We start from the raw sequence: 21,490 nt of genomic DNA on the forward strand, positions 1-21,490 counted from the left end.
AAAATTACCCACTGGGACGTTTCAGTAAGAAGTTGGCACAGAGCGCTCAGAGGCCACAAGCTGCTTTTGCGGCCGGGGTCAATCATTTCTCACACACACACACACGAAACTTCACCTGCTTTCACTGTATGATCACCTGTTGTACACCACTGCCCACACAGCCAGTCTGTTCTTGGCAAGAATTTCCATGAGAAGTCTCCATTACAACCCTGCTAACTACAGCTTCACACCAAATGCCTCCTCCTTGCTTGGGTTCAGCACTCTGGTGGAAAGCCACAGGGAGGGAGGGGCTCATGGATCAAGGCCTCCCAGTGCAATAGGAGTTTTTAAACTGGCCCGAAAACTATCTGCTCCAGCACACGCGCACACACAGTGAATAAGGAAAACTAAGGTTTAAAACCAGAGACAGGGCATTTTTTTCCAGAGATGCTTCCCCCGAGACTTGGAGCACAGTGACTACAGGAGACCAGGCTGGAATAAGGCAAAGCCCTGGGATGGCTGCTGGATGGAAAGGTGAGGTCAGAGCCTTGGGCCTGCAGAGCAGGTGCCAAGCCCTGGAGCAAGTGGGAAGAAGGGACGCTGGCTCTTCAGGAAGTGGGGGAAGCAAGGGAAGTCCTGCTAGGCCAGTCTCAGGGGACAGAGCAGGGGCTGGAGTGTCAGGAGGCCCCTTGCCAGGAGGGAATGCTGGCATCAGCCCCACCCCCACCTGGGAAAGCCCAGCCACGTCCCAGCACTATCAGAAGAGGATGGTACCAAGGCCTATCACAACTCCTTTCAGTAACAGGCCAATGCCCACCAGCGACCTAGGAAGCAGCAGATATGCCCGTTGGTGCCGACCTTGGCAAGCGAGCCCATATGGCCTATTGCAGCCCCAGCATAAGGAAGGCAGGAGGCTCTACCAAGGTGAAGGAGCCATTCTCTGGACAAGGGGTTCTCAACCTCTCTTTCTGAGCACCCCCCAACATGCTTTAAAAATTCCATGGCCCACCTGGGCCACAACTGCATATCCAGTGGATTAAAAGCTAGGGCCAGCATTAGGGGGTAGCAAGCAGGGCATGGCCCAGGGCCTGATGCCACAGGGGGCCTCTCGAAACTAAATTGCTCAGGCTTCAACTTCATCCCTGCTCTCTGGTGTATTTTGGCAGACCCCTGGGTGAGAGCCACAGCTCTGGACCACTGCATGCCAGAGGGTGGGACTGCGACTGGAGACGAGCGAGAGGAGGGCCTGGCCTTGTGGAACCGCATGGGCCACTGCCAGGAAGATACCCCGAGTCCTCGGGGACAGAATCCCTCCAGGGAAGAGACCAGGTAAATCCACTGGCTGCAAGAGGGGTCCCAGCAAGTCAGACATGTCACTGCCCAGCCGGGCTCAGCCAGAGAAGGACCCTACTACAATGCACTGAATGTGGGAAAAGCTTCAGCCAGTTCCAGCCACCCGGCGCCAGCTGCCATCCCATCAGCACCACTCGCCCCCTCTCACTGCTCATGATCAGTGCACATCACACCCAGAGGCAATGCAGGGGGACACGTGAGCCCCCCCCCCCGGGTGTCTGCCCTCCATTTAGCACTCAGGTTTTCTGGGGCCCACAGTTTGGAAACCATCGCCTCCTGCCAGGAGCCGGAGGATTGGAAGCTGGTGGGAAGCTGCCCAGCCTGCTTGGGTCCCTGGCTCTCTGGGCTGTGGGAGCCGGAGCGCTGGCTGGCTGGCTGCCTGGTTCCTCTGCTCCCCGAGCCTGGCTGCCTCTGCACGGCTGGGCGCTCCCCAGGCAGGGTGGGAGGCACAGCTCCAAGATGTGCCCCGATGTGTTCTTGCCTCCCCCCGAAGGAGCCCGGGGCTGACCGGTGATCCCCCCAGGAGCCAGCCCCTGCCAGTGAAGACCAGCTGCCATGAGATGCTCCCTGAGACGCTCGCTTGCCGCTGCCCTGGCCCTCCTGGCTCTGCTGCTGCTCTTCAGCCCAGAGGACACGTGTGAGGCAGGTGCGCCCCGCCCCTCCAAATCTTTAAATTGTACCCTGCCCCCCCTCAAGAGTTGTGCATGGTCTCTAATCACGCCACTTCCAACATGAAATTCCAGGGCCTGACTTGAAAGCTGGCCTGCCTAGCACTTTCAGTGCCGATCCGACGGAGAGCCTGGCCCTGGCTGCTCAGATCCACCTGCGTGGGAATGGCCCTTCCTGTGTAGCGGGTACTGCACCCCTCCACAGACGGCTCTCATCCGGCAGGAAGAGGATTCTACTTGTTTACCTTGAGATTTCCCTGCCCCAGGAGCTAGCTGGAGAGGGCATTCTCCGCTAGCCAGACGACAAAGTGCTGCGGAGTCATACAACATCTCCGTTTGCTCATTCTGGATATGGCTCTGCAAAGTTACGGGCTCCTGCACCAGGGGTATGGCTAGTCTAGGATCTCTGTAAAGCAAGATGAATGGAGGATACCAGGTTAAAGAGTGTTTGGAATTCAGAGCAGGGGCTAATAAGCGATAAGGACCAGGATTGAGCTGGCCTCTACTTCTAATTTTCCTAAAGCTTTCAAGGTGGCTTGTCTGGACTGATCTTTCCACAGACGTCTGGGGAACATGCAGAAGTCACTCTTTGCATTAAGCAGCTCAGTACAGCTGGGCAGCGGTGGAGTTTACAAGCTCTGGAATTGGAGGAGAGCCAGGGCAAGAGAAGAGAGAGACACATATGTAAGGCTAGGACAAACATATGGGCTGTAGAAGATTTTCTCATCACCAGGACAAGGATGTTACAGGCAACTTAAGTTCAACAGTTTGGTTTTTGAACAATAAGACAAAGCAGTGACAGAGATACAGACTGACAGACACCTGCCCCTAAGCAGGGGCAAACATAATGGTATGTAGTCAATTACATCTGGATGCGCGCGTGCGCACACACAAACAAACACACACACACACAGAGTTAGCCACCACTAACAGTTCTCTGGGGTTATCACCATGCTGCCATAGTCTCTAACTTCCATTGAACACAAGCTATTGTGCTAACTGCGGTCAACATAAATACAAGTCTTCTAGGTAGCCCCTTGCCAGGTCTTCCCAGCTTGGCTCATGTTCTCCAGGCCATCGTCCTTGCAGACTTCTGTACGGCCCAGTCCACTAAGCACGGATGCCTGACCTCCTGTCCACCGACTGCAAAGGACTTTGGATCAGAGCCTTAGGCAGTCCTAGCTAAGTCAATGGAACCACTCAGGTCCTTACTGATGAGCAAGCAGCACTGACCCCACAAAGCAAAGGGACCAAGTTCCCCAGACTCATTGTAGCTCAGGTCCCTGGTGAGTTCTTGCCTTCCTGTCCCTTGTTTGGAAGAGCTTGTATATTACCCTATTCTCTCACGTCACATCTGTGAGTTGGGTGGGCAGCCCAGCCCAGCCATGGAGGTTACTCAAGGCTGCATCCACAAAAACAAAATCCATTTCCCAACTGGAATGCGATCCCTCCCCCCCCCAAATCACACACCTGGACTTTATCTTAACCATGGAACTAAATCTAATTTTGCAAACAAGCCACACACACACACACACACACACACAAACTCTCCCCCAAATCAAACACTGCAGCCCCATGCAAACTAGAAGTCTGAGCTAATAACTCCAAGCCTTTAACAGAACCAGGAACGGCCTGGCTGTCTCTAACGGGGTCACACGCAGGCTGGGCCCATTCAGACACAAGGCATGAATTCTCTAGGAGACCGTACAGCACAATACAATGGAGGACACCCAGATTCATGGTCTCTCCAAGCCAACGTCCCAAGTCCGCTCTGGTGGCACAGGGCACATCGATGCCGGATTGCTTTCACTTCTGTCTGCACGAAGCCCAGGGCGAATGCGAACCAGCCCAGCTGGCCGGCTGCAGGCCTCATCCAGGGAGATGGAGAGAGTTTGAAATATAAATGGTTTGGCAACGCTCGCCACCTAGTGGTGGCACAGCAACACAACAATAGTCATAACTTTTGCGATGAGCGATCATCTACTTCATTAACTTCCTTTGGCAATCAGGAAGGCACTTGCTGATCCCTTCGGCTTTCTGCCGCATTCCTGGTCTCTCTGCTTTTACGAGCAGAGCCCAGAGCACTCAGACTTTCACTTTACTCAGTTAGACCCTAATCCTGTAACATACAGCAGGTCACTGACTAATGCAATTGCAAAGGGGGTGCCAGGAATGTCATTATGCGCAGAATGGTCCTGTTCTTCTTTTCATTTGCTCCCCTCAACAACTGGAATAATGTGTGTGGGGGGGTGTCACCCCCCACCTCTAGCCAGGAGGCCCTCATCTCAGCCCTGCAGGGAGCCCCTTCTCAGCACTTAACAGCCAGAAAGGATGGTGCACTAGCCACAACATGTGGGTGATTTAAAGTGGCATGCAGGGAGTAGGGAATCTCTGGGGGTCCTTAACGCCCCCTCCCCTTGCAGAAAAGGGGCATTTTCCCCTATAGGGCACACAGGATTCATCAGAGCAGGTTTGTCAAGGAGCGGAAAAATAAGTCAGCCTGACATTTCACACTGCACTGAGATTTTCAAAGATTGCACCAAGTATCCCATTTCAAAAAAATCCCCTCTGCACAGCAAAGACCTCCCACATTCACCCCAAGTGCCCAATAACCTGGGAGATCCACCTCCCCACAACTGCTGAAGAAGGTGTCCCGCACGTTCTAGTCTCAGAGGACGAGTGAATCCGATGTACAGAGCAGCGTATGCCCTTGGCCCACCCATCTTATTTACACATATTAACAATAATCCATTTCAGCAGTGCCGGACTGCAGAGTCGGAGGTCCTGTGGGCCACACAACTTTATGACCAGATGTCCCCACCATGTACTCGCGACATCTTCCAGTCTACCGAGTCACCAGTTGGCCCTCCAATATTTCCCACTTAGTCTGAAATCCCTCAGCAAGCTGAGAATCAAACAGATTTCGTAACAGTGGAAACGGAAACGCACCATGTTGCCCAGTAGCACAGAAGAGCATTAATTATAGTGTGTGGGGGGGAGCGCGTGGGCGAGATGGATCATTGATGTTCTAATGGAACAAGTCATGGGATTAGAATTAAAACTTCTGAAGGCAAAAAAAAGAGGAAACAAAACTCAGCTCCGGCGGAGGGGGACGTTTACCCAGGATTCGGGTGCACCCAGGAGGCAAAGAAGGCAGAGAGCAGGTCTTGGCACAGCACATATTATGGACAGGGACGCAATGAAAGTGCCCAACATCACCGCTTCTCGAGAGCCTTGAGACCCAGCATGCTGCTGGGAAAGAAGCTCAGAAGGTCTCACGTGACAGTTTCCATCAGGAAGGGGATCGCTCCTCTCCACACAACAGGCCCCCCCCGACAGCTTTAGTCTATTTTCAGAATGTCCGAGTTTGCCTTCAAGAGGTACAGGCTGTCATCACGGAGGAAACTGCAAGGATAATGGGAGCAGCGTGAGCAGGTTAGAGGCAGCGTGGTGTGGAGGGGAGGGGGTCTAGCCAGAAACTGCCCCATTTGAACCCAAGCTGTTCCAGTGGCAGCTAGTTCAGGCTAATTCCAAAAGAAAAGGGTCTTTTCTGTCGGAAATATGCAGTCAATGCAATATGGAGTCAGTGCCCGGGCAGAAGGGACACCAGGTCACCCAGTCTGACCCATACCAGGCCACCACCTCCTCCCAGCAGCCGCACTCTGAACCCACCATTTTGTGTGTTCACTACTGAGGGCCCCCTCCTCAGCAGCTGGAAGTCAGCATTACACCAGCCATGGCTCTGAACCTAAACCCCCTGCACTTTGGATCCACCATACATTTTGGCACTGACTCTGTGTCACTCAGATCAGAAGTTGCAAGGAGGTTGGGGGTGCTGGCACCCGGGTCAGGGGACCAGGAAGGCGGGGGGAGAGAGCTTTGGGAATGGGATGCGTCTTCTCTTTGGGTGGGATAGGGTGGACAGTCACACAAACTGGGTGGGTGATGTCCAAATACAGATCCTGGGGAGGGAGAGATAAGGGGGGGGCAGGGGGGACGGGGACTCCTGCACAACTGGACACAACACCGCCCCCACCCCCCCAAACAGGCCTACCCAGCACGAGCATCCTCGGGCAGAAGTGAAGTTCTGAGCTCCTGTCTGCAGCGGTAGCTAGGCCTGGCTGCCAGCAAGCAGTGCTCTAAAGGGCACCACGCGCATAATTAGTTCCAACAGCTCACACCCTGTTAGCTCGTTAACTGTAATGAGCTCACATGACATTTACTCCATCTGAAAACATGACCGGCGCCAAGTCCTTGCCCTGCATTTGCTCCTGCGCTGCCGACACAGGCGGCTCTGCACCGGGGGCTTCCCTGCTGGGTTACTGGTTTGGGCTACGCGGGCTGGTGGGACACTAATGGGGCAGAATTACCCTCATGCTAAGGGATCCCACACACTGTCTAGGTACTTGTATGGCCCCCTAGTACCGGAGCATCTCAGACTTGTTAATGCACTTACCCCCATGGTACAGGTAGGGAAACTGAGGCACAGAGACAGTAAGTGACTTGCCCAAGATCAAACAGGGAGGCTGTGGTCTCCAGAGTCCCAGGCCAGCAGCCTAACCACAAGATCTCCCTTCCTCCCTGCTCTCAGTGTTGGTGGGTCGTAAGATCTGCCTGTCCGGACTGTGCTCCCATTTGGGAAGAACTCACCATGAAACTGCTTCTTGTTGGGATGCCAAACGCTAGAGACAGTTCCCACTTTGAAGGGAGAGCGTCTTCTAGCGAGTCAAAAGCACCCCTTTCCAGGCGTGACTTCGTCTAACCCAAACCTGTCAAGCTGGCGAGATCGGCTGGAGCTGTAGCATATGGCGGCCTGGCTGCACAACGGGGGATTACGTTTCAGAGCTTCTTGCCGGGCTGTCTGGGTTCTTGCTGTAGCCATTCCAGGGACTGGATCTCAACGGGGGGAGTCGCCTGGTAAATAATTACACAGTTCTGTCACCCAAACAGCCCCCCAGAGACCGCGTACCCGAGGCTGACCTGTAGAAGAGGACGTTGACAGGAATGGTGCTGATGTGCCAGATGGCGTGGGCGTCGAAGATCCAGAAGAGGGGCGGGAAGTCCAGGAGCTCGAGCAGCGCCAGGCCCTGAAGGAGCAGCACCACCACCACGCACTTCCACACATATGGGAGGCGCTGCTGGTTCCTGACGCACCAGCCCAGCCACCAGAAGAGGTTGAGAAGGCCTGGAAGGCAAGAGGTACAGGGCGGAGGATCTCAGGGTCACAGGAAGCAGGACTTGCTCTTTGGGCTGGGCGAATGTTTGCTGCTCAGACAAGGGCAGAGGAAGAGTCACCTCCTCTACTCCACATCCACACAGTTACTCCCCCCACACACACTCCCACCTGGACCCTCCCCATGCACTCAGTTCCTCTTACCGATCTCGCTATCCAGGACTGGGCTCCATCGAGAGCTGGCCAACGCCCCGACCACCCTTGCCTCCCCTCCTCTCCCGCAAAGGCTGAGCTCACCCTTTGGGGGTGTTTCCACCCTCTGCCAGAACCTGGCTGTAGACACCAGGCCCTGGAAGCGACTCAGCCCTCGCTTCACTCGCCCGCAGTACGGCTCACAAGCCGATGCGAGTGTCATTTAAATGTGCCCCTGCCACGTCGTTCGCTCCCCTCTCCCCTGCTAGCCCCAGAGCAGGCAGCTCTCAGATCCAGGATGCATCCCGGGCAGTCTCATTGGGACTGGGGGAGGCAGGGGGGACTATGCTCCCCTCCAGCCACACCTGCCAACCTTCCCGTGGTGCCTTCATGTTGCCACGCCCCTTCCTCTTCACCGCCCCCGATCCTCTTGCCATAGTCACCTATCCCCACTCCCCAGAACACTTCAGCCTCCGGGGAGTTAACCAGCTGCCTGCCACTCAGCGTCCTGATCACTTTGCTCCTCTCAGTTTGTCCCTATGCCCCCACCATCCAGACCAGATGCCCCAGCGGTGCGCTGCAATGCACTCTGGGCCCTGCCTCAGTGCAAGGCTGCTCCTGCAATGCCAGAGAACGGAGATACGGACAGCCAGCCTCCCAGCTGCCCATGTAGCAAGGAAGCGGAGTGTGGCTAGAAGAGACAGGGTCACAGTGCCCATGTGGCACCCAAGCTTCAGCTGCACCGTCAGCCTTTCGTAGCCAGCTACAGCTCATTCTGCCTTCTGGCTGCCTTCCTCTTTTTGAACCTTTACGACACACCCAGGGTCACGTTTTCAAACTTTCCTCCAAAGCCACGAGGGCTGCCAAGTTACCCTTTTAAAAACGATGAAAGCCGATTCTCACAAAACACACCACCAGGAGCCAGGGCTTGAAGTAAAACACCAAGTAACGGGAGACTCGCGATAACACGGCGCACAGGGGACAGTGGGAAATGGAGGCACCGGGGGAGAATGACCAGCCCGACGCCACAAGACAAGTCAATGGCAAAGCCAGGAGTCTCACTCCCACCAGCGGCTCGGACCGTTAAGAACTCTGGCCAACGTTTTGAAGCAGCTGAATTTTCTGAAGCAGGCAGGGGTCTGGGGCAGTGCCATGGTACTCAGAAAATGGCATTTTATATTAACTCAAAGGGGGAAATCAGACTAGCACCAAGTCAGGACTGTCCTGGTGATTTCAGTCCTGCAGTCCTTAGATTTAGCAGATAAACAGCCAGTCCACCTTGTGCTACAGAGAGCAGAGATAACACACACCCTGAGTCCCAGGGAACGGATCAGCCCCTCTTTCCTCAGCACACAGGTGCAGTGGAACAGCTAGGAGACACCATCTCCAGAAGGCAAAGCCAGACAGACTCTCTCCGACCACCGTACGTTCCCAAACCCTGCCCATGGGGGGACACTGAGCACCTAGTGGCTCCAAAGGCCAGGCTGCGTGTGAACTGTATACAGTTCCATTGCTCACGTTCATTCCAAGTCACTACCAAAAACTGACCCGCCCACCCCGCCCCCACCTTCCGGCCTCCCCCGGGCCTTACCGATCGCCACGTTTGCGGCCATGTTGTAGCCATAGTCAAAGCGCACGAGCGTCAGGTACGAGACATGGCAGGCCAGGAAGAGGATCAGAAAACTCCCAAAGGCATTAGCAAAGGCTGGACGTTTCAGACCCAGGGTCCTACAATGGAAACCGAAACAATGCAGAGAAGTTCTCAAACTCCAGCAGCTTACACAGCTCCTCCAGGACACACCAGCGGCTTCGCACCAGCTCCAGCAACGCATTTCCCACCCCAGGAGATCTCACCTCATCTATTCCCAGCCGCTAGAGAGTCACAGACTTCAAGGCCAGAAGGGACCCCAGACCATCCCATCTGACCTCCTGTATAGCGCACGCCACCAACTCCTCCAAGCACCCGCATGCTAACCCCAACCACCACATGAGATCCAAGTATCACAGCCCAGAGGAGACTGGATTATTATGTTCTGCAGGCAGAGAACAGGAGGGACCGAGGTGCACCAATGCCCAAGGCACCCCCACAATGGCATGGAAATAGTTAAGTGAGATACACCCAGATAATCCTGGCAAGTGACCCATCCCCACGTGCTGCAGAGGAAGGTGAAAAAGCCCCTAGGTCATGGCCAATCTTATGTGGGAGAAAATTCCTTCCCAGTCCCACATATGGCGACCTGTTAGACCCTGAGCACGTGAGCAAGAACTGGCCAGCGAAGCCCCTAAGAGAGGGAGAGAGACTGCTCCATGTCACCTCAGAACCCTGGCCCAGCCTGCCCAGTGCCCATCTCCAGGCATGGCCATTCTTGATGCTTCAGAGAAAGGAGAGAAAACAAAACCCACACCCCGCCCCAGGGCCTCGATGGCATTGTCATTTTTCTCCCTACGGCACACAGTTGGGCTCAGTCTAGGGCAGCTGGTGGAATTCAGTGGCCTGTGCCACACAGGAGGTAAGAATAGCAGATCTAGCGATGGTCTCAAGTTGCAGTGGGGGAGGTCTAGGGTGGATATTAGGAAAAACTTTTTCACTAGGAGGGTGGTGAAGCGCTGGAATGGGTTACCTAGGGAGGTGGTGAAATCTCCTTCCTTTGAGGTTTTTAAGGTCAGGCTTGACAAAGCCCTGGCTGGGATGATTTAGTTGGGGATTGGTCCTGCTTTGAGCAGGGGGTTGGACTAGATGACCTCCTGAGGTACCTTCCCACCCTGATATTCTATGATCTAAAAGTTCCTTCTGGCTTTATGCTGTTGGAAGTATAGAAGCAGTTAAGAATCTGACACAACCCCCGGCAGAGGATGGATCTGCCCTTGCAGGGGAAGATTCAGCGAACTCAGAGGTCTTTCTGCCTCTTAACTACTATGGATCTCATAGCTCACCTCCTTGCCCCAGATACAGCCAGGTAAGAAAAAGAAGTGGTGCTTGCTTCATAAACTGTAGAGCAGCTGAACGCTTTGGGCTGTGTTGACAGACAGCAATAAGAAGCCCCAAGCCCTGGGACACAAGCAGCTCTCTTTAGCAGAATACAAACCCCGCTGGCACTTACAGATGGCTACTTCTGTTCCTGAAGTGGCTAACCCTAAAATGGGCACACGCCAGCTCTGGCATGGTCCAGATAATCCTTAGTCCAGCCATGAGTGCAGGGGACTGGACTAGATGACCTCTTGAGGTCCCTTTGATTCTATGATGGGTCTCTCTCCTTCACTTCCTGAATGTTAGGACACAGCAATGCTGATGTCCCTTATCAGAAGTTCAGACACATTCCCCTCTGTGTGAGGGAAAGTGGCACTCCCCAGCTCCTTGTCTAAACAAAGCCGCAGTCAGGTTCTCATAGCACAAAGAGGGGAGGAGAAAAGTAAATACCAGATTACAGCTTATCTAGCTGCAGGGCTGCCAGCCAACTCTGTAGCTGTGAAGCCAGAGACACGCCCATCATCTCAGGGAGACAGGAACCATACAAAGCTCACCTGACGCAGCACAGGTAGATGGAGTGCAGGATGACAGTGGAAGCGCAGAAGTAATCCATTTTCTGTGGGACAAGAGGCCTGGTTAGATCCCTGGTAGAATTGCAACAAAGAGAGACAAGGAAGGACAGCACAGACACTGATGAGAGTCAGGGAGATCAGGGTTTTAAAGGGCTGAGATTTCCAGAAACGGAACTCACCACGATTTCTTTTCAAGAGTTATCTGAACATATGTTGTGCACAAGGCAGCAACAATGTCAAACTAGCTTCCAGGGGACTTAACTCCGTCCTTACTCAGCTGCCACTGACAGTTTGCTCAGGTAAGTACTCCTAGGATTTGGCACACAGTGAATATAAATGGGCCATAATGCTGAGAGAATATAGACTAGTAAGAGTAGATTTACCCTTCTATCTGGATCAGGGCCTAGATAGACGGGACACAACGGGGTGGGTGGAAGAAGAAATGCAGCCGGCTAGTCTTCGTGCGAATTCAGTGTCTTTTCAGGTGCTACAACTGGCTGCCCGTTTCGGGTATTTGTATGGCCGCAGCACCCGACAGCCCCACTGCCGGCCAGGACCCCAGACAGCTGGCAGCCCACGTGTCAGAGACAAGCGGTGGAGTCTGTGGTTTTACAGTCACAGTTTCGTACGTTTGGGCACTGACACCTCTCGGGGGATGCCCAGATTTGTTACACAGAACCCATTTTTCAGATCAGACAGATTCACCAGCCCCCTTTCTGCAGCCCCCCGACTTCACGCCAGCAGCAGAGGGGCGTCTTCGGGCATTATGGAGGTAAAGGCAGGTCTCCCTCAGCCACATCTCAGCAGACACTGAACTAGAGAATAACCATGTGTTCCTCACCCCCATTGACACCCAGGGCTTGCCTTGTAGATTTCAGGGGGCTGAGAAGCAAGGGTAGATCGCAGATCCTCAACTGCCAAGACACGCAAAGCTCCCACAGCAGGGTAACACTCACCTCGGTTACATCAGTATCCCTTGTATGGAAGACTGTAGACCAGAACCAGGCATTTAATGAAACCTAAGAGAGGCAGACAGTTAGATGTTCTGTATGAGACAGTCCCCCACCCCAGAGAGCTTACAGTCTAAGAGAAACACAGGAGATGGGATTCATTCGAGAGTGCGCACGGAAGGATAACTTGGGGGTAGACTTTTTACCAACCCTTTAATTTTTAATAAGCCAAGGAACCATTTAACCAGAGAGGACATTTAACAGATGGGTCATCTGTTCTCATGCGCACCCTGCAACACCACTGACACCAACAGAACTGCACAGAAGTAACTGAGGGCCGAACCTGACCTACGGTCTTTTATCGCCAGCCATTGCCAAAGACCCTAGCACTGTCTGAACACTTTCATAGATACCTACGGCCAGAAGGGACCATTACACTGATCTAGTCTGATCTGCCGTATCATGGGCCATAGAACTTCATCCAGTAATTCCTGCGTCAAGCCCATGCCTCGTGGCTGGTCGAGGGCATGTTCTCCTGATCTCTGGGTAAAACCTACAAGAGCACTAAGCTCCTAAACTACTTAGGAGAATTTCTTTTACTTTCTTTAAAGCTTGTTTCTATACATGGTTTTGAGGTATTTTTTTCTTTCCACTGCAGTGTATAGATTTAAAAATAAAGCAGAACTGAGGCACAGCTCCTACACGACATTTCCTGCAATTCTGTTTATGCAGCTAAACTGAATAATAATACCTGCTTCTCAGGGATGTTTGTGAGCTTAATCAAATGCCTGGAGAAAGCTTTGCGATCCTTAGGTGAAACCACATTGTGCCTCCAGCATGGTGCCTGCTAGCTTATATGAGAGTTCCACGTCTCCTGGAGCATAATTAACCCCCGTTTTTTCCAGTCTCTCTCTCTCCTGCAACTCTTTAATCCCTGCACTCAAATGAGCTCTTTCAAACAGGGTTATAAGATCATTAAATCAACAGCCTTGGGCTACACACCTGAGAAGTTCACAGGACTCACACCGAATGAATGCCCTTGCACTCTTTCGGAAGTCTCAGTGTACGAGCCACAGTGAAGATTCAACACGGGAGACCGTAACCACCTTTTGTTATTTTATTAAGCATAGACCTGAAGCAGCTTGGCCTGGTCGGGTGGGGGTGTGGTGGAAGACAAACTATTGATTCTATCTAAATAAAGTGATCTAGAACAGAGGGAACAGAGTCCAGAGGCGGCTCCAGTTACTAGATTAAGAAGATGCTCCTAAGTGACGCAGGTAGGAGCTTCAATCGCCAGAGTGAAATCAGTCATCATGCAGACCTAAAGAAACCAGAAACTGACGAAGCGCAAAGAAACAATCCAAGCAAAGGTTAGAGTCCTGGGGTTGGAGCTCGGGCTCTGAAGCCCAGGGAGGGGTGTGGGTTTTGGAGCCCAAGCTCCAGTCTGAGCAGGAAAACCTACACGCTATTTTTAGCACCGTAGCACAAGCCTCAATCTGCAGACCCAGGCTGTGAGACTTGCTGTCGTGGGTTCTTTTTTGCAGTGTAGATGTTCTGAGGGCTGAAGCAGGGTTCTCGGACTAGGCAGAGGAACTCCAATTTTACCAGCAGAGCCTGGTCCTGCAGGCGTGCTCCGAGCACACCGAACACCCGTTACCTGCCAACCTGTCATCAGGAGGACTGGAGACAGCCCACCAATCGGTGGAGAGGCAGCAGGGCACCCATACAAGACAGCCGGGGTACAGGGAAATGTAGAGCAAGAGTGTGAGAAGTGTCAAGTGAAACAGGAAACAAAGACACAGGATTTTGGCTGCTAGGCACCTAAGCCAGGTCAGCCCTTGCCTCCAGGAGAGGGTTCACAGCAGAGGATCCTGAGCAGAGGAAGGCACATCTCTCAGACTGCGTGCACCAAGCCAGCCACTTCAGTGCCTAACTCCCTCTCCTCAGCATTCGCTTCTGGCTAGCTTACGCACTCACCACCCAGCTAGCCAGCTGCTGAAAAAATCCTTTCCTGAGGCACCCAGCTCTGCCCATGCACTGCGTGCCTTGCCCTGGGCTGAGAGTTGCACTGGGCGGCAGACCCCCTAGGAGTTAGGCTGAGAGGAGAACTCTGGATTCCGTTAAGAACTTGGGCCTTCGCATTTCAGATTGTATAGTTAGTAGCATTCCAACTCCTAGTGCTGACAAGGCCTATGGGAGAATCCTTTCCTGCATCCAGCAGCGGAATCACGACAGTCACAAAACACTGTGTCGAACACAAGCCTGCTCTACACACATACCAGCCACCCCTCCGCCTAGGGCCTGCTCTTGTACTGAAGTCCAAGGAAGCTGACAGTACTCAGCATCTCCTAAGACCAGTTCCCTAAAGCACAGGCGTAGGGCCAGACAACACAAGCACTGTAACAAGGTTTAAAAGGCCAAGACGAGGGCTGGACAACTTTATGATCAATGTCATCTGAGAGTAAATCAAATCTCATGCTTCAGGGCACAGACTGACTACCTGGTACCAGCGAACTCACAAAAGAAAGTCACTAGGGATACTGCGCAGGAGCCAAATGAAGCAGTTAAAGGAAGGAGATGAAACGTTTAAGGCGTAGATGACAGCTGGGTAACGGAAGAATAAGAACAAAGGGGAAAAAAAAAAAAACCCCTCCGTGGAGCTGTAAGAAACGAATTACATTTCAAGGAGGAAGGAAAACCAAGCCAAAGGCTAAATTAATAAACCCAGGAAGCAAACATGGTTTAATCAGTCGAAAATTGATACTATCGAATAGCATGGTGCTGAAAGCTGGTGCAGTGAAGCGTAGTAACCTTGCAACAGACAAAAACAGCACACCCTGCTCCGAGTAGCAGGTGTGAGCCAGAGGAACTCGATTCATTCGGATGGCGCTCATCCTGATTTAACTGGCGAAACCCAGAAGAATTTGGCCTGGCTGGATTAAAACAGAGCAGTTTTCCAACAGAACCCAGAATACTGACCAGCACTCTTATTGTCCCTGGGGGAGAAACGGGCTGCTACACTAGACTGCCACAGAGCAGCTGGATAATCCAACCCCACACAGTACAGCACCTGCAGCAAGCCTAGGAGGCTGGAACTCAACAATACAGACGGAGTCAGGTTAATCTGTTGCATTAAAATGGCAATTCACAGCCTCAGACAGTGACAGCAGAGGGTCTGTTCTCTTCCACGCGCACACACAGCGCTAGTCATTGCTAACTCAAGAGCAGTGTTCTTTACTCTGCCCCATAATGTGCAGTTGGGAACAATACACAAGGGGAATTCATAATCCCCTTTGGGCAAGGTGCAAGGTCACGTTTCTTTGTATGTTAAAGGAAACCTGAGTAGCGTACTCCCCCATTTATCTGTCCTCACTGCATGTACACAGGGGTTTGCACACTGCTTTCACTGTCCTACAAGTAGGCAAGACACTGGGCAGGAATTATTTTTGCTAATCCACCAACTCACCTTTTTAAAAAACTTTGAATTTGCGGTAAAATATTAGGTTTGTTGCCATCTTAGATTACCTCATAACAGGACCCCATAATAAAGGACAATTTATCTATCTTTTTTTTTTAAAAAAAAGCAGAGTGTGTTATTAACCATTAGAACTAACTAGCTTCAAATCAAGCCTGGGCGCTCTTTTGGAAGAGATGCTGTAGCCAAGCACAAGTAATTGGACTCAATACAGGGGTGACTGGATGAGATTCTATGGTCTGTGTCTGAGGTCAGATGATCAAACGGTCCCTCAGGATGCCTCAGACTCGGAGTGCTTTGAGCAGTCCTGAGTCTTGCACTGCAGAGATGGACATAACCACCTTGTGCAGCACTGCAAAATCACCACAAACATTCACCAATCCAGGCACGATAGACACTCACATCCCTTAGCCCAATGATGGGGAAATTATATTTTCAATGCCCATGAACAGGATCTAAATCTCTCTGTCACCAGTTCCCATTTAGTCCTTGGGGATAAATTAATAACAGGGCTGGGGAGGATTTCTCTTTAGAAGGCTCTTCATGACAAGGATGCCCTGAACGGCAGCTGTTTACAGCTGAGACCCTGGTCAGGCTCCAGTATAACTGGGGTTGTGGTCAGCACACTGGGAGGCCCAGAGAAAAGTCACGATTCTCTATGCACCACGTGTCACTAGAGCCGAGCTCTATCCAGCGAACCTGCTTCTAGAAGACCCCTGAAGTGGTATTCCAGACACGCCCTCTGTGGTGCAGTTCATTCATTCCCCAGACTCTCTCCTCCTTGGACACAAATTGTTACACCCAGTATTTACAAGTGGAGAGCCAAAATCTGGTCCCTGGCTCCAGAATCACAGAAGCTGCTTGGGCAGCCGGGCACAGGACAGGACAGGACAGGACATGGATGCGCCTTTGCCCAGTGCCTGGCCAGGCTACTTGCATGGTGTCAATCTCAGGATCAAGGGCACTGTGTGTGAAATCTTTGCCATCATTTAGCAGGGATGTGCTTCCTAAAAAAATCTAAACCATTCAAAGTGAAAGCCGCAAGTTACACAAGTCTTTCATTTTCAGGGAGAAACTTCTCCTGGGGCTATTGTATTCTTCCTCCCTCAAATACCTCCTCAGTTTTAGTAGATCTGATGCCCTTCTTTCCTCACTACCCCGTGCACTTTCAGATAGCTCCTGCATGCCACTCCAGAGTTGGCTGCATTTTAGTGATCCCTTCTGCAGATCACTTGGAGATGAAAAGCGCTCTCTAAATGAAAGTTATTATAAACAAAAAGAAAAGGAGTACTTGAGGCACCTTAGGCACTAACAAATTTATTTGAGCATAAGCTTTCGTGAAAGCTTATGCTCAAATAAATTTGTTAGTCTCTAAGGTGCCACAAGTACTTCTTTTCTTTTTGCGAATACAGACTAACATGGCTGCTACTCTGAAATCTGTTATTATGAACAGTCACTATTAAATACAAAACAAAACAGGAAGTTCTATAAAGGGGTTGAGGAGGAGGAATGAAAGGAATGAGGAGAGTTTTCAAGCTACCTACCCAAGCAAAGGCAATACAGGTGTGGTACATGGGAGATGAAGGCGGGACAGATGCTTTGTATCTAGTCAACATCACAAAGTTGGCAAGTCCATTAAGGAAAGAAGCAAAGGCAGAAGCAGGTTCCTGGAAGAACAGGAAGCGAGAAAAGGGCCACTAAAAAACAAAAATAAAAGGGGAAGGGAAAAGAGGAACACAGTTAACAAAACAAATTCACATTTCCAGTTCTTTCCTGCCAGCTGTAGGCAGCAGAAGTTAAACCTTCTACCCTGCTGGAACAGCCAGGCTGGAGCGCCAGGTGAAAAAATTTCAAACACTCTGTTCTTGGAACAACTCTGAGCTATGTTTTAAATCTCTCCTTTCGTAGTCATTTTCGTCTTCCTCTTTCTAGCCGCTGAGGCCCGCCAGCCCGGGGTTAACGGTTCAGGCAGGTTAACTGGCAAGACGAACACCTACCATTAACATTTTACATCCCTAACAGAGACCAACTTGCCCAAGGTCATACAGGGCAGTCTGTGGCAGCACCAAGAATTAAGTCCCATTCCAAGTGCCTGAACCACAAGACAAACCTGTCTCTCTGTACATTCCTGTTCTTTCCTCAGGATGCCTAATGGAAACAGGATCAGTGCTGAAATCAGACCTAAGTCAAGCCCAGACATGCATGCTAAAGGCTCTTCCACTCACCAGGTTATCAGGGGCATTTGGCACAGAAACAGGAGTAGGACAGGGGGTTAAATGATCTTATTTAAAATTCTTTCAGCCCCTATGAAGATGCCAGGCTCCCCTAGGTTCAGTAGCGATGCACCATTCAGAGCGGTCACAGGATCCACAAAGCATACTGACAGGCTCCTGGCATCAAGGATGGGCTAGAAAAATGGCATCGCGGGCCTCTCTAGTGAACCCAGAAGTGCCGGCAGATTTTAACTGAGGATGGAAAGGATTTTTTTTTGTTTAGAAGCTTCATAAAATGTGTGTGTGCTGGATGCTCCCAGCAGGCTTCTCAGTGGGAGCCTTCAAGCACATATGAAAACAATAAATAATTCAGAATACTTTGCCTTTCCTCTCACCTTCTACGCCAGGTTCTCAGAGAGCTTGGAAAACATTAATGAATTTAGCCACGTAACCCCCCTCTAAGTTCATATTATTCCCCCACCTTTACATTTTACACAGCTGTCCCATGAGGGGTTCATACCAAGGAATTGCGGGTCTGATTTTCAGAGGAAGCAGAGCGCCCAATGCTTCAACTGAAGTCAATGGGAGATGCAGACATCCAGCACTGCTGAAAAACAGGACCTGAGCATCTTAAGGTGGGCACTTAAAAAACAGAAGAGCCTAAACTAGACAGCACTTTTGAAAACCTGGCCATATACGACTTCCCCAAAGTCTGTGGTGAGCTGTGGTACAATTCAAATCTAGGTCTACTGACTCCCACGCTTAACCACAGCCCATCCTTACTTTCCACAGCACTAGGTACCAATCATCTGTACAAAAAAAGATCCTGTTTCTCATGCAGAGATCAAGGGGAGAAAAACACAGACAAGAGAACTTGCAGGAGATGAATAGTTTCTAAATAACAAGTCACCCTCCCCCTGCACTGGCAGGTTGCTAATGGTACCAAGCAAGTCATCCTTTTCTATGAAGCAAAGGACTTCATGATACAGGTAGGGTGGTGAACTGAAACCAAGTGCCCATAAGCAGGGCACAAGCAGTTCCCTGAAATTACAGGACTCTATTTTGCCACAAGGTTGATCCAAGAACCAACAGCGAATAGTTCGCCAAAACAAAAAAAGATAGAGACATTCTCATGGCTGCAGCACAGGTCACAGGAGTTATGATCTGGGGCCAAATGGTTCTGTGCCAAATTACTGCTCACCTTGCCATGAAACTGAGGCACTCGGTAACCTTCCTGGACATAAAGCCCCACTGTAAGCCACATGCACTCATATTTACAGTCATCTCTGCAGGTCCAGCCTGAAAGAGACACAAAGAGGAGAGACGGAGCCACTTATTAGGAGGTGACAACAATGCAATGTAGAATTTATTTCAGCTGTTCAAGTTGCTTGCATCCCCAATAGACTGGGTGTGTCACAGAAGGAGAATGGGATAGAAAGGTCTCCGTGAAATGTAGCTCAACACCGATGTGTCTATTGCACAAGTTGATCTGACTATCCCTTTGGTAGTGTCAACATCCCCTTTGATACCTCCTGCTTTGCATATGTATTAAGCTAAGGTACAATGAAATCAACTGACTGACAAGTTCTGAAGGCATTGGCACTAGGTGGCGTTTTCTGACTGCTATTCTTGTGCACTTGCAGTAAGTTACAGTCACAAATAAACAAGGAACCTGAGAATATGATCTCCAACAGGCAAAGGTGACTGTTCCGGATTCCGAGGCCCTTCTATTGGTTCACAGAGGCCATGTCTACTCAGCAAAGAAAAACCCATGGCCAGCCTGTGCCTCCCAACACAGGTTCACAGGGCTCGGGCTGTGGGGCCATTTCATTTCGGTGTAGATTTCTGGGCTTGGGCAGGAGCTTGAGCTCTGGGACCCTTGCAGGGTCCTGGAGCCCAGGCTCCAGCCTGAGCCCAGAAGTCTACACAACAATGAAACAGCCCCACAGCCTGAGCCCCACGAGCCTAAGTCAGCTAGCACAGACCAGCCAAGGGTTTTTCTTTGCTGTGTAGACATGACCAGAGTGGGTACAGTGCAGGCGGCAGCACTGCAAGACCCTATGCCCACATACCTCAGTCTGAGCAGGAAGCGACCACCTCCATAGGAAAGGCATGGTCTCTGTGACCCATTTAGTCCTCAGTACACCTGCTAAGATTACCAACAAGCAGGCCAAACAGGGAGGTGGTTTGTGTGAGGTGGACACCCGTCCACTAGAACGGTGCTGAGAACCACCCAACCCCTAGTAAATAGGCAACGGAACAGCCATCAGAGGGTCACAACTTTTATTGCTGCTATCGAATGGATTTAGATGGTCCCATTGGTTCCATAAAACCTCTCCACTCCCCAAGGTGATCCAGCTTATGTTAAAGGTTGGTGTTGATTTACTTCTGCTACTTGTGCTGTCTCTCTCTCTCTCTCATGTTATCTATCATTCTCATGGCCTTTGCACCTCCAAGGCATCTGGTTTAACTAAGCAACTGAACCCACCCACAGGATTAAAAACATAGCAAGGAGACCCACAGGGGAAAACTGGTTCCCCTGAACAGCCCCAGGATCGGTTTACTTCCCTCACACTAGCTCGGATCTTAAATTCTAGACAAGCCTGGGACCTTAAATTCATGATTTTGTTAGACTCTAAAAATCATGGACTTAATAAAGACACTGGATTTATGGCCCATTACAATAATCTATAACCCGCTAACCCTCCTTTGTCCTACTACCACAGAGATGTTGACGGCCCTCTTCCCCTTGAATGGTCTCTTACACGTTCACTCCTTATGCTCAGCAAGCTGCTCCACCTCGTATTTAGCTGCCACACTCAGATTACCTTTCCTAGACCTGAAAAGCGCTCTACGTAAGCCCGGAAGTCGGTCCAATAAAAGATATGACCTCACCCACCTTGGCTCCCACTAGCTGCACCGTCAGCCTGACGGTCTCCCCGTGTCACCTCTGTCAGGATGCCCAGAACCTGTTCCCTCCCTCTCAAGTGACTTATCACGAGGTTGGAGGGAAACAGGTTCCAGGCAGGGAAGGGAGAGATCTGGGCTCTGGGAGAACAGGTTGCCGAGGATGCTGATGGCAGGAGTTTTTGTGGCTGGGGGGGGCGGGAATGCCAGAGCACGCACGTGCTGCGGACGAGGGATTATGGGGTGAGGACAAGGACCCCGGGGGGCAAGGCACAGCGTGGGGGGGGGACCCATCAGCAATGGAGCCAGGGGAGGGGCTGCTGCCAGGCCAGTAAGAGCGACGGGGTCGGGGTTGAGCAGCACGGGGTCGGGGGCGCGCCGAAAGGGGAGGGGCGCTAAGGAGAGTGGGCGGGCTCAGGGGGGCGGGGCTCGGGGGGGGGGCTCAGGCGCCTCCGGGGGGCGGGGCTCAGGCGGTGGGGGGGGCGGGGCTCGGTACCTGTCAGGCTCATGTAGAGCGGCTGCCGGGAGCGGAAGTGCCGCAGGCCGGCCCCCGAGCAGTTGCGCCGCTCGCACTGGGCCAGGCAGTCCCGGTACACGGGCTCCCGATCGCCCTGCGAGCCCCGCACCGGGCCCGGCGCCGCCGCCGCCCCGAGCAGCAGCAGCAGCGCGGCCCCTTTCGCCGCCATCCCGCCGCCAGACCATGGGACGGCCGCTTCCGGCCGCACCGGAAGGGGCCGCCGCCGCCGCCGCCGCCGCCTCCCCCCGGCAACTGGGGCCGCGCACAAAGGTTCCCCGCTGCGGGCCAAGGGGCTCATGGGAAATAGTGTCTGTCCAGCCCCCACCCGGGCAGAGGGGATCATGGGAAATAGTGTGTTACCCTCCAGGGCAGAGGGGATCATGGGAAATAGTGTCTGTCCAGCCCCCACCCGGGCAGAGAGGATCATGGGAAATAGTGTGTTACCCTCCAGGGCAGAGGGGATCATGGGAAATAGTGTCTGTCCAGCCCCCACCCGGGCAGAGAGGATCATGGGAAATAGTGT

General features: G+C 52.1%; 1 protein-coding gene across 1 annotated transcript; it reads right to left on the reverse strand.

Moving 5' to 3' along the window:
• Nucleotides 1-599: 599 nt before the first annotated feature.
• On the reverse strand, nucleotides 600-21,136 carry PGAP3 (post-GPI attachment to proteins phospholipase 3). The gene is made up of 8 exons (XM_074940486.1): nucleotides 20,947-21,136; nucleotides 18,745-18,842; nucleotides 16,875-17,027; nucleotides 11,862-11,924; nucleotides 10,888-10,949; nucleotides 8,957-9,093; nucleotides 6,981-7,185; nucleotides 600-5,405 (listed from the first exon to the last, which is right to left on the reverse strand). The coding sequence occupies exons 1-8, from the start codon at nucleotides 21,134-21,136 to the stop codon at nucleotides 5,342-5,344; spliced, it is 972 nt and encodes a 323-aa protein (XP_074796587.1). The 3' UTR covers nucleotides 600-5,341.
• Nucleotides 21,137-21,490: the final 354 nt, after the last annotated feature.

This window comes from Natator depressus, chromosome 27 (genome assembly GCF_965152275.1).
Source record: "Natator depressus isolate rNatDep1 chromosome 27, rNatDep2.hap1, whole genome shotgun sequence".
NCBI lineage: Eukaryota > Metazoa > Chordata > Testudines > Cheloniidae > Natator > Natator depressus.

Excerpts from the sequence above, each read along its gene's own strand:
- PGAP3 (XM_074940486.1), bottom strand. The coding sequence starts at position 21,136 with ATGGCGGCGAAAGGGGCCGCGCTGCTGCTGCTGCTCGGGGCGGCGGCG. Across the intron at positions 9,094-10,887 it reads ATCTACCTGTGCTGCGTCAG|GACCCTGGGTCTGAAACGTC; the intron begins GTGAGCTTTGTA and ends TTTCCATTGTAG. Across the intron at positions 7,186-8,956 it reads GGCCGCAAACGTGGCGATCG|GCCTTCTCAACCTCTTCTGG; the intron begins GTAAGGCCCGGG and ends CTTGCCTTCCAG.